At 35.1% G+C, this 12,478-nt stretch overlaps 1 protein-coding gene across 1 annotated transcript; it reads right to left on the reverse strand.

Annotated features, from left to right (window-relative positions):
- Positions 1-1,077: 1,077 nt before the first annotated feature.
- ccdc13 (coiled-coil domain containing 13) lies at positions 1,078-10,372 on the reverse strand. Its single transcript, XM_024273477.2, has 14 exons — positions 10,256-10,372; positions 8,718-8,890; positions 8,494-8,642; positions 8,283-8,425; positions 8,135-8,206; positions 6,934-7,050; positions 6,629-6,733; positions 6,373-6,537; positions 5,355-5,531; positions 4,914-5,111; positions 4,738-4,844; positions 3,502-3,564; positions 3,284-3,409; positions 1,078-2,037 (listed from the first exon to the last, which is right to left on the reverse strand). Exons 2-14 carry the CDS (start codon positions 8,885-8,887, stop codon positions 1,887-1,889), a joined length of 1,743 nt encoding a protein of 580 aa, XP_024129245.1. The 5' UTR covers positions 8,888-8,890; positions 10,256-10,372; the 3' UTR covers positions 1,078-1,886.
- Between the last annotated feature and the right edge of the window lie 2,106 nt (positions 10,373-12,478).

A 12,478-nucleotide genomic window follows, 5' to 3' on the forward strand; every position in this document is an offset into this window, starting at 1 on the left:
GCTGCAGTTTTTCACACAATTAAAGAACGAAAAACATGTTTTTGCTGGATTTTTCTCATGATGAAGGACATATTGAGGTTGAAGTCCCACTCCTACTAGATTTTTTTCTGTTGTTCCAAGTAGTCTTTTATTTATGATTATCCAGTTTTTAGCCTGTGTCGTTTTTTAAGACATATTTTCTGCAGAGCAGCAGGAGCTCATTAGAAATTTGCCTCTGAAGGAACGTTAAAATCCCGACATTCCTTTGTTTACAGTCTCTCCTGCTAGCTCATAGCTCCTCACAACCCCGAGCTAATGTTAGCATAGCAAAAAAAATGGTGAGCAATACCGCAGCTATCCTCAAGTATTGAGCCGGATCTCAGCTCAGACTAAGAAAATGAAACGTTAACGGATCTATTTGTCTCCAAGTGGATGGATCGGAATAGTAGCGGAGCAAGGAGACTTTCCCCGTCAATGGCAGCTGCTGTGCCACAAACCCGAGCTTTTTCAGATGCTGGGTTTTCATCTGATCCAACAGAAAAACCCAGTTTTAACTTATTTTATACATGTCATCAAAATATGTCATAAATGCTACAAGAACATGTTAAAACACCTTTTTCATTGGAGTGGGTCTTTAAAACTGTATTTCTAAGTATTTCTTTATATAAATCGCTGTGAATCTGGAGCAGATGAAGTAATTCGGTTGGATAAAGCTTGTAGTTGTTACGTACAAGCTATAGTTACACAATCTTCCTGCTCCGCTTCATTCCGATGCATCCACTTGGAGACAAATAACTCCACGTCGGTCTTTGTTTTCCGCCTCTAAGCTGGAATCTGGATCAAATCTGTACAAGCTGATGTTGCTGTTGTTGCACCGCTAACGTTAGCTTGAGGTTGTGAAGGCCTGTAAGCTAGTGGGAGAGAGTGTAAACGAAGGAATGCTGGGAAATTAGTGCAGCCTTACACTGCAGAAACTTTGTCCTAGAAAACGACAGATTTTTGATTTCTACTAAAAATAATCTTAATTAAAAGACCAGTGAGAATAGATCAAAAGATGACAGGAGTCAAACAAAACAAAACAAAAAAACTACAAAAATATGCTTAAAAATTAAAACTAAATTTATTAACGGCTTTATTTTTGCTGAATTATTTTGTTTTTTTCTTTACATTAGTTTATTTAATCAGAATTTTCACAAATCTAAAGCAGATTCGCAGGAAAAAACTATGAAAGTTCACAATAAGAAGGTAAACTTTTCTGCTGGCATCAGGGTCCAACTGAAAGTTCTGTCATTCCAACCAGTCCTGACCGTTACAAACTGCAAACATGCGAGTTACCCATGAGGCTTAGTGGCTGCAGAGGAGGACTTCTGTCCTGCGGGCTGCTGTTTGTCACATGTGACAGGAGAAGGTAGCACTCGGCTGGAAGTGAAGCTGAGCAGGGACCAGCGAGTCCCGCTGGTTAGTGTCGTGTCAGTGCTGTCACCGAGCCTCCGGGAAAACATGCCGGACTCGTCTCATCCTGTCACTTTTATCCTGCAGGTCAGAGTGAGGAGGGATCTTTAGCTACGGTGAGTAATCGACGCCACGCAGACACTCCAGTTTGCGCGCGATGGACAGAAATGAGCAGAGTGTCAGCGTCCGCTCTGCAGCTCATGATCATTTAGTGTTTATTGTTTTAACGGTTTGGGGCACAAATGATCAGATTTAAAGGCTGTCCAAACTCGTGTCAAAGTTAGAAAACAAACAAACAAACTCCAACAGTCTGACAGTTTGTTTACCTGAACTTGACTCCTCCAGACTCCTGACACACAACTCCTGCGTGACAAAGTCATGCTAACTACAAGTAATAAGGTGTTAGGAAAAAAGTGCGAGAAGTGAAATCGTCCTGACGTTGTCCGAGCATGCGGTCACCGAGCTTGGCTCAATCCGTCCTCGAGTCCTCCTGACTTTGACTGCATTCTTGCTCTTTCCAGCTCCTGCTCCAGAATCACAGCTTTGCGCCGCTCCTCCTGATACTTCTGCTGAACCTCCAGACACATTCGGCCCATCTCTTTCTCTCTGAAAGAGTCAAGAAGAAAAAGATCTTTAATCACGTGGATTAAAGCCCAAAACAAAAGGAATCAGATCTTAGCATCATTGAAAAATAATTAAAAGTTAAGTGTTCTAACTGAGAAACCTTGACCTTAAGTTTAAACCAACACTTAAAGAGCCATTTGGGTTGATACTTTTGCTGACCAGAACCCGTCAGGAACCACAAAGTCTTAGCTCACCCTTTAGAGCACATGTGTCAAAGTAAATCACAAATCCAAACCACACCGTAGGTCGCGGGCCGAACAGGAGAAACATTTATTGAACACTCTGAAACTTTATTTTTAAAACTTTGGCTGCTGAAGATGCTGAAATTACCTAAAAACACTGAAGCTGATAGCCAGCTAAAATATTAGCTAAATACCGATTTAACCTAAAAAACAAAAAAAACTTGGGTTAGCCAAAACAGCTAGCATGTAGCTGAAATATTAGCTAAACTCCAAAACAGCCTAAAAAATCTAAGTAAATGCCAAAATAGTCCCCAAATTTGCATTACTTTAAAACCGTAACTTTTAAACATATTTATGAATAATAAAAAGGCAGAAATATTATTCCAGAATAAATCAACTTAAACCTTAAATAACTTTAAATATTTTACTCTAAATAAAAATATATTTTGTCAAAATTATACAAGTTAGAAATACGTGCAAGATAATCTTAATAATGAAATAATTTGATCTGGAGGGCCGGATATAATCACCCGGAGGGCCGGATCCGACACATCCTTTAGAGAAATAAGACCCTGATATGTATTAATGTTATCGTTCCTACTATGATACATTTAAATTAACTATTTTTTTTACCATAAAAACATAAAAAATAGCATTTTTTCTAAATATGAAATAGTTTATAACTTTTGGCAAAGGTTCTTATAACTTCCTTTCAAAATAAAAAACTTCCTGTGTTACATTCAACCATCTCAATGCAGCAAATATAAGATAACATAATGATATGTGATGTTCTTCCTATAATAAAGTTTGGGTTTACCTTTTTCACTTTACAATTTATTTTTTTACTTTAGTTACTATTTAAAACGAGAAACTTTCTTTTATTTTGTATCAGAGAGCCACAATGGAGAGTTAAAGGAGCCACATGAGGCTCCAGAGCCTCAAGTTGCAGATCCTTGGTCTACAGAAATTCAAGGTTCTTAATATTTTTATCTGATCTGATCCACATCTCAGCTCAAGACAAATCGATTGTAAAAAGATGATTTTACTTTTTCTGCAGGACTTCAACCAGCTGGAGAAGTCTGTCTCTCTCCACGCTGAGGACTCTGTATTCACTGGTCTGTGTCAGCCACTCGCCCACGTCAGCAGAACATCGAGGACACTTTAAGGAACTTCTGAGATAAGAATGAACCATTACCTTCAGTCTTTACTGTTTGCACATGAAGAATATATGCGTAGAATCATCAGATATGTGCAGACAGCAAACCTGATTTCTGGACCGCTGCCCACAGCAGGGAGAACCAGTTTATGACCAAACTTTGAAACGGAACTGGAAAAAGAAAAAGAATACAACATTAAAAAGCTACAATGAGGACTTTATTTATAAATTCTCTTTATAAATTATTTTTTTTCAACTAAATAAACCAACATTTCATCGTGTAGGTACCACTGGATACTGGATCAGTTCTCATAATATTCACAAAAACACTTTTTAATACATTTCATTAGGAAATCTACGTATATTTTACTGAATTTTAACTTATGAAAAATAATAAAGCAAGAATACTTTCCATCTTTGTTGATGACAATATTCATTCATTCATCCATCCATTTTCTTGTCTGCTTCTTCCCTTTCGGGGTCGCGGGGGCGCCGGAGCCTATCCCGGCTACTGATGGGCAAAGGCGGGGTACACCCTGGACAGGTCGCCAGTCTGTCACAGGGCCTCAATCACACACATCCACTCTCACATTCACACCTAGGGGCAATTCAGAGTCGCCAATTAACCTATGAAGCATGTTTTTGGACGGTGGGAGGAAGCCGGAGTCCCCGGTGAAAACCCACGCATGCACGGGGGAGAACATGCAAACTCCACACAGAAAGGTCCCAGCCGGGAGTCGAACCGGGGCCTTCTCGCTGTGAGGCAAGAGCGCTGACCACTGCGCCACCGTGCAGCCCGTTGATGACAATATGTTATATCATATTTCCATTTCAGATTCATAATAAATAAACTCAACCAAAAGCAATTCTGTATTTTATTTTCATTGTGTAATATAACTGACAAAATCAAAAATAGTTAAAATAAAGCAATTTAATGACTTTATAGGCATAAATAAATGCATGTATTTTGTGTATGTACAAATATTTGTGCATATATATAAGTGTACATATGTATTAGTGCGTAGTCATGTGTATATAGTATGTGTGGGTCTTTAAGTACATATGGATTCTCTTGTTTATACGGTGTTTTTTTTTCTTTTTTGTTTTTATACCTTAGCTGTACCAAAGTGAGTTGCTGCAAACTTAATTTATATTAGTAAAGAGGGTGGGATTAAATAAGTTTTCTTTTAACTTCTTCCCACCACTTTTCTGTTGTACTTGTTTTTGTTGTTCTTCTGTTTCTAATGTTCTGTTTGAAATAAACTGAAGATGATGGGTTTAATTTTTTGTTTTATTAATTTTTATGTTGAAGATCTTGAAAAAATAAACCATCAGCTCTCATACCTTGAAGAATTGATTTCCTTGGTAATGGCTCCCCCTTCTGGAGAGAAACCAGAACTGCATTTCTTCAGCTTGGCTCCTGACTGCTTGTCTTCACAATCCTCCTTTAACTGATGTAAACAATCAAGAAAATAGTCCTCCAAGCACACAACAGGATAAAATATGTTTTATTTATTTACCCTGATGGACTGTTGCTGAATTTGCTGTAGCTCTCTAATTTTGGCCTCCTTCTCAGCCACCACCTGCTTGAGTTTGTGGATCAGCGTTCGCTGCTCGCTGCTCAGCTGTTGTTTCGGGCTCTTTGGGAGCTCCTGGCTCGGTCCGCTCTGCTGTCCGCACAGCTGTTTCATGGCCGTCTGCATCTGGACCTGCTGCTTCTGTCAGGTGCAGCAAAAAAAGGTTTTCATAAAGTTCCAGATTTTTCCAATTTTATCTTCAAAATCCGTTGATAAAGCATTACAGGAAAGCTTTTATTTATTACATTTATTCAGGCAAGTTTGACTCATAAATAAGTCTGTAATTACTAGATAAATAGCTGTCTTTGACCGACTAATTATTTGCAAGATTATGTAATGATTTCAGGTCAAACAAAAACTACCATAATGTTATTTGTTTCTTACCAGCAGGGCATCCACGAGCTCGTCATCATGTTTGCCCTTCTCCTGCAGGGTGGAGATCTGGGCTCTCAGCGTCAGAATTTCATTCGACTGACAGGCGTTTCTCGCTTTAGAAGCATCCATCTTTTTCTTCATCTCCTTGTTCTCTTTCAACAGGGATTCATAATCTGCAGATAATTTCTGTTCCGATTAAGAAGCAGAATAAAGGTTTAGTTTAATGACAAGTATTTTTTTAATGTGTTTAGAACAGAGGTCAGAAACCTTTAACAGTAAAAGATCCATTTGGGCCCATTATCTACTGATCAAAACCTAGAAGGAGCCGTAGAGTCTTACTTTAGCCTTTAGGACATTTGAATTTGCCTTCATGAACTTCTTATTTTTAATAAATGTGAATTATGTGAAGTATTTTTGGTACCAACAAAAGCAAAAATATAAAAAAAAACTACTATATCTCAAAATTTGTTTTTTTATTTATTTTATTTTTACCGTTAGTAGAGGCCAAATTACAGAAAAAGCTAGCTTGTTACTTAATTACTAGCTGAAATCCAAATTAGCATAAAATTCCGTAGTAAATTAAATTAGCCAAAAAACGTTAGCATGTTGCTAAATAAAAGCAAAACTCTAAATTAGCCTAAAAACCCAAGTAGATAACAAATTAGCAAAAAATGTTAGCATATTGCTAAAATATTTACTAGACTCCAAATTAGTATAAAAAACTCTTTGGAGGCCAGTTAGCCAAAAAAGCTAGCTCATTGCTCAATTACTAGCTGAACTCCAAAATTCCTCAGTAAACTAAATTAGCAAAAAATGTTATAATGTTGCTAAAATACAAGCTAAACTCTAAATCAGCCTAAAAACCACAGTAGAAAATAAACTAGCAAAGAACGTTAGCATGTTGCTAAAATAGAAGCTGCGTTTTTTGAAAATGATTTTTTGTATTTTTCTTCACCCAGAAAGCCAGCATGAGAGATTAAAGAGCCACTTGTTGCAGACCTCTGCTTTAGAATGATAGTTTATAGACCTCTAAAGCTTCCCTCTTCTTTTTCTCCATGCTGCGGATGTAGTCGAGGTTCTTGTCTGGCGGAGGCGTCTTCTGAAGAATCCCCAGAAACTCTTCGTCTAAGCTGAAGACGCTGGACTGTCTGGACTGGCTCGCCTGTTTCAGCTGCTGCTCGAGGTCCCGCACCTGTTATACCGAAGTGGAATTCAGCTCAAAGTTTTAAAGATGCTACTTTTTAGGTAGAGGGAGGAAGAGTGTGTTTAAAAAGTGGAGTTACCTTAGTCTGCAGAGCCAGAATCTGCTGTGAGCGACCTCTGAAGCTGCCAGGGGAGCTGAGGACTTGCTGAAGGTTGACTTCCTCTCCAACTTCACTGATCAATACCTTTAATTATTAGATTACAACATCATCACATTCCCAAATTAAATTTGAATTAAATTAACTGATTTTTAAGAAAAAAACATAATCCAAGCAAAGGAGTTTTCAAACATTATAATCCCTCTTTATTATTATTATTATGACTTAAATGATTTACTTTAACTAGTGTCATACATTATTGACATATATGAGAGAACATAACAGACCTTCTGAGCTACTCTTAGCTCCTGTTTTGCAGACTGAACCTGGTTGCGATATTCAATCATTTTCAGTTCAGCGGCTGCTAATTTCTTCTGCAGGGATTTGACTCCTGGGCTTTCCTGCTGTTGGAGGTATAAGGAGCATGAGATGAGTTCAGAGAATTGGCCTTTAACCCTTTAAGTGCCTGATCGACCAAATGGTGGGAGATATATAGAAAACATGTTTTAAAAACACTGATAGTGTGTATTACTCCCAAAGGTACGGAGCCCCAAAAGGGACATTAAAGAAGAGAAGAAAACTGGAGAAAAAAAAATTCTGGTAACTGGTTACTTCCATTAAAAAAAATGTTATCAGTTACTCTTTAGTGTACGGAACCCCTAAAGGGACATCGGGGAAAAAATTAAATAAAAAAAAAAAAACAATTATTAACTGGTGGGCACCACTTACTATCTTGTGGGCACCCCTTAGGAACTGGTCCGCACAAGATAGTGACTGCTTTTTTTTTTCACTTTAATTTTTTTACCCAATGTCCCTTTAGGGGCTCCGTATTAGTGAACACCAGTTTCTGACCAGAACATTTTTTTTTCTAAAATAGAAGTTAAAAAAAAGAAATTCTGGATACATTTTCCGATTTTTTTTGTAATTATTATTTAATATCTGGTGCAAAACAGTTACTAACTAGAATATCCGCTTTTGTACAAATTTAAGCAAACAAAATTCCTGATAATAACTGATGCACACCAGATAGATGGTAACTAGATTTATTTTATTTTTTTGCAACTTTTTTTTTTACTATTTGGTGCACAACAGTTACTAACCTCAATATAATTTTTTATTGAAGTAAACAAAACTCTGGAGAGTAACTACAATTTACTTTTTTTCTTCAACTTTTGGAAAAAAAAAGTTTTGTAGTTACTATCTGTTGTGCACCACCTGCTAACCAGAACATTCTTTTTTTTTTTTTTTTATTGAAGTAAAGAAAAAAAAAAACCTGGACAGTGACTGGTGTGCAAAAGTTACTAACCAGTACTTTTTTTTTACTGATTTTTCTATGGAGCCCCTATATATTTTTCTTTATTTTTTTATGTCCCTTTAGGGGCTCCGTACCAGGGGAATAAGCTGCAGGGAAAAAACAACTTTTTGGTGATTTTTTTTTTCTTTTTTGGGTAGTTAAAGGTTTAATTCGGATCAGATTTTTTGCTTTACCTCACAACCCTCAGGCGAGCTCTTATCCAGCGCCTTGCTGTCCGTTTTATCCCCAGAAAGAGCAACTTGAAGCTTTAAAAAATGAATAAAACATAATGTTTACATATTATTTCTTGTAAAAATCAAAATGAATTTAAATTCGGTGTACCTCTCTCTCCAGCTCTTGAATTCGGTTGGTGTTTTGCTTTGATTTAACCTTTTCCTGCTCAATCAAAACATTTAATTCTCTATTTTTCTTGGACAGCTCAATAATCTTGGTGGCAGCAACGGCTCCTTCCAAACCAGCTGTGCCTAAAACACATATTAGTATATATTTGTGTGACTCTGATCACAGGTTTTACCGAGTAAACAGCTTGTACCTGCCAAAGCTAATCTTTCTTCATCTCTTTTCTTCTTCAAGTGTTTAATCTCAAACTCCTTTTCGCTCAGAAGTTTGACGAGTCGTCCGTTTACGTCTTCCAGCTCTCTAAGCTGCTCTGAGAGTTTCTGGTTTTCATGCTGCAATAGCCTAAAAAAACACAAAGTTTTAGACTTTTATTGCACATAAATACATTGCTAATAAAACAAAACACGGGTCACATACCTGTCATTGTCACTCTGAGAGCTTTCCAGAGACAGATTTAAATCTTGTGCATCGTTGGTGAGAGAAGCGGCTTCTTTGTCCTTCTTCCTCTCCAGTTTTTTTTGGTCCTGCTGTTTTTGAAGCGCCTCAAACTGAAGCCGTAATTTGTTCAGTTGAGCATCCTGCTCCATAGTCTAAAAGAAAGCAAATACATAAAAAACTGTTAAAAACCTATGGTAAATATTGAAATTGTTTGAATTATTGTACTGATTTTTTAATTAATTTTAAATAATTTCACAGAAAACTCTAAAACTTACATGTCATATTAAATAAACGTGTGATAAACTTAGATTATGCTAATATTTATTTAATTTTTCAGTCACAAACTATGATTCTGACAGGATCATATATTGAAAATGTCAAATGTTTTTATCTATATTTTAAATGCATTTATTTCTCAGGGACTTTAAACTTGATTATAGATCTTTGAGGTATTTGAAGCCCAAAAACAGCTGTTCAATGAATACACAGATGATCCGTGTCTTTGTATTAATTGGTGAATAATTTTGTGAATTTCTTTATTTTTTATCAACATGAGAGAACATAAGATTTCATTGCAAAATGATGCTAAAATCTTTGTTTTTATAAGAGATTTCTTTTTTCCTTTTGTTTGTTTATAAGCATTTTTGGCTCATGTTATCGGATATTTTAGGTTTAAATATTGTTCAGCTCTTTTACTGTTTAAAATCAGGAGACTTGGTGTTGAAACTCTTTTTTTTTATTAAAATACTTTATTTTCTGCATAATGAATTGATTTTTCTTCTATTTAAAAAATCAAATGTTTATTTACTGAAATGTTCTTGTGGTGGATGTGTCCTTCCGATCATTATTTTTGAAAAAAAAAAAGTAAATTTGTTTATTCGTGAAGTTTTTTTTTAATTAAACTGGTCAAACTGTGTTTGGTAAATATTTTAACAGTGATTATATTGTCCTGTTTTCCTTTCCAGGATCTTAAATACTTGTTTTGAAAGTGACTCCTGAGGTTTAAAAGTTGTGATATTTGCTTAAGACCAACGTGCCAAACTAAATGAAAAATGATCCCTAATAGGTTTTGGCTTCTTCTGCTGCCAATGATTTTTGTTTGTTAGAAATAAAAGTATATTTCAATGTTATCACAAACTTTTCAATCTTTTTTTTTTTAGGCTAAGAATCTTAAAAGTACATGTCTGGACTGTACAATTTGTCCTCCAATTAAATATGATTTATTTATTTGATTTTTTTTCCCAACAATTAATTCAAACTCTGAGTCACTTTGTAGTTTTATTTTCTTTTTATAAAGTCTTAGGAAAAGTAATAAAAGAGTCATTTTGTAACCAAAATATTACTTTCTCCCTTTTTCTGTCAGGCAGGTAAATAATTACGACACGGCTAACCCCTTTAGCATTAGCATTAGTTTGATGACATCACCAGAGTAACTAAAGTGACGGTAACTAACGGACTGACAGAACTAAAACTAAAATTCTCTTCTCGTGGCCGCATCAATAAAAGAAACAACTCACCTGCACTTTTATTCCAGCTGTGTCCTTTAAAAGAAAATATGGATTGACTTTTGCTGTGAGGAAACCGGCGTCTGCGATAGGAGAACTGTATCCATGACAACGGACCAGTGGCGTGGCTCAAGGGGAAATCTCGCGAGACTAGGAAAGGCTGCTAAGGAAAAACAGGAAGAGAGTTGGACTGGGACAAGTCATCAACTTGAAGCGATTTTAAAGATGTTTTAACAATTATTTTTGGATAAAAACAACGTTTTTAGAAAATTAAACTTGTCTAGTGTTGCATTATGTGTTTATAGACTTTTTAATTGTATAATTTTATGATTTAGTTGTATGCTTCTAATGTATTGTGAATGTCTTTATTTTCTGTAATTTTTCTTATTTTAATTAATATATATATATATATATATATATATATATTTCCTTTTAGTTAATACTTTGTAATGTATGAAAAAATAGAGTGAAAAAGTGCAATTTAAAGGGTGTGTATTGATTATTTATGGTCAAGGACAAACCAAGTCCTCATGCAACTTCCATGCACTGAAAAAGTGAAACATTAGCAGAAATTCTGTAATTTTGAGTTGATGGTTTACTCAACTTAAACATTTAACTTGATCAAAACTAATATTTTTAAATGTAACAAATTACAGAACTTCTGTTAATTGATCAAATATTTCACTGTGTGTACCAAATGTTGCAGTTCCACCAGAAAATATTGAAGATTGGCTGCAAAATCTAACAATTTCCCTTTGACTCCTACATTATAAGTCTGATCTTATCCCCCAATTTAATGTATAGTCTGGATTCAAGATTTTTTTTTGTTTTTATGAAAATCATTCTTTATTGTTACATTTTCTTGTTAAGTAACTGATAACAAAATGTGTCTTGTTGATCCCACGTCATAATGGTTTATGAACCTCTTTTTTGCAAAGTTGGTGGCCTTATATTTTTTGGTGTTATGTGATTTTCTGCCATGTAGTTGTCATAACTTCTTCAAAAATCAATATTGAATTAAAAGATCTGCATGCACTATTTCTAAGTATCTCAATTTCAATTTTGCTCACTGTGTTTAATTTAAATCAATGAGCAACTTTTATAGGGATATGTTTTTTCTTTAACTTTTTAATTTCTACAGTCTCGTTGCTAATTTTATAACCATAAATGTAGGTAAAAGGTTCCAATAATAATTCTATAATATTCTTGTTTTTAGCTAAAAAAAACAAACAAAAAGAAAAACACTTTTATCTTCAGCAAATCACTCATGTTGTGAGGAAGGAGATTTTTCTCATTAAAAAGCAGCAGCATGTTAGCAGTAAGTCTACAGCAAACAGCTTGTTTACCAGTATATCCACCCTCATGCTTTTTAATTGTTCAAAAACCATGCATTAAGCTATTGACAACACATAGGCTAACAAATAATATATTTGTTTGTTCTGTTCGTGCATTTTAGTTTGCTATATAATATTTTTGTTTCTTTTTCACATAGTCTTTTGACTTGGTATGAAATATTTTAAAGTATGTTAATGTTTGCCGAACATCTTCACCTCAAATGAGCTTTTATTTTATCAAAAAGGCACAAACATTGTCGGAAATAAAGGATTTAATGAGTAACGGGTGCAGCGCAGTTTTCCGCCACAAGGTGGCAGTGTTGCACTTTGAATGGCCCAGTTTAGAAAACTGTTCAGATTAATTTGTGAATGTTGCTGTGGTTCTTCAATGGTTTGAGTTGCTTCTAGTTAATTTCAATTCTATGTGTAAGTTTGTAAAGCTTAAGTGATAATTTATAGTCACTTATATATTTATAGATTTATGATTCTTTTCAGGAAGTAACACTTTGTGGCTGATTACTGTTGTTTGATTTGTTATTAGACTGCTTCTAAGGCCAAGGGTTATAAAACAATAAAGATTCACTAAACCAATACATACAAGAGGCTGGATTATCATCCTTCCTTTATCCTGAACATCTTATTTACCGTTTATTATCCAACAAATTGAATCAAAGAATCTCTTCCTCCTGTTGCGTACATTAGTGTAATTTTTAATGGAAAAAAGGTTTATGGAGCAACAGAACCAAACAAGTGTCTGAGAGTCCGACCATCAACCCACACAGCGTTCAAATTAACAGCAAATGCTTGAGAAATAAAAAAGGAAACTTAAATTTAGAAAACTGCCTTTCAACTTCTTTTTCTTTTTTAACCTTTGAGTTCCGTTTTTTTTTTTTTTTTTTTT

This window comes from Oryzias melastigma, linkage group LG17, assembly GCF_002922805.2.
Source record: "Oryzias melastigma strain HK-1 linkage group LG17, ASM292280v2, whole genome shotgun sequence".
Lineage (NCBI taxonomy): Eukaryota > Metazoa > Chordata > Actinopteri > Beloniformes > Adrianichthyidae > Oryzias > Oryzias melastigma.

Coding starts and splice junctions, on each gene's coding strand:
- ccdc13 (XM_024273477.2), bottom strand. CDS start 8,887: ATGGAGCAGGATGCTCAACTGAACAAATTACGGCTTCAGTTTGAGGCG. Junction 8,426..8,493: donor AGAAAGATTAGCTTTGGCAG/GTACAAGCTGTT, acceptor TATGTGTTTTAG/GCACAGCTGGTTTGGAAGGA. Junction 3,565..4,737: donor AAGGAAATCAATTCTTCAAG/GTATGAGAGCTG, acceptor TTCTTTTTCCAG/TTCCGTTTCAAAGTTTGGTC.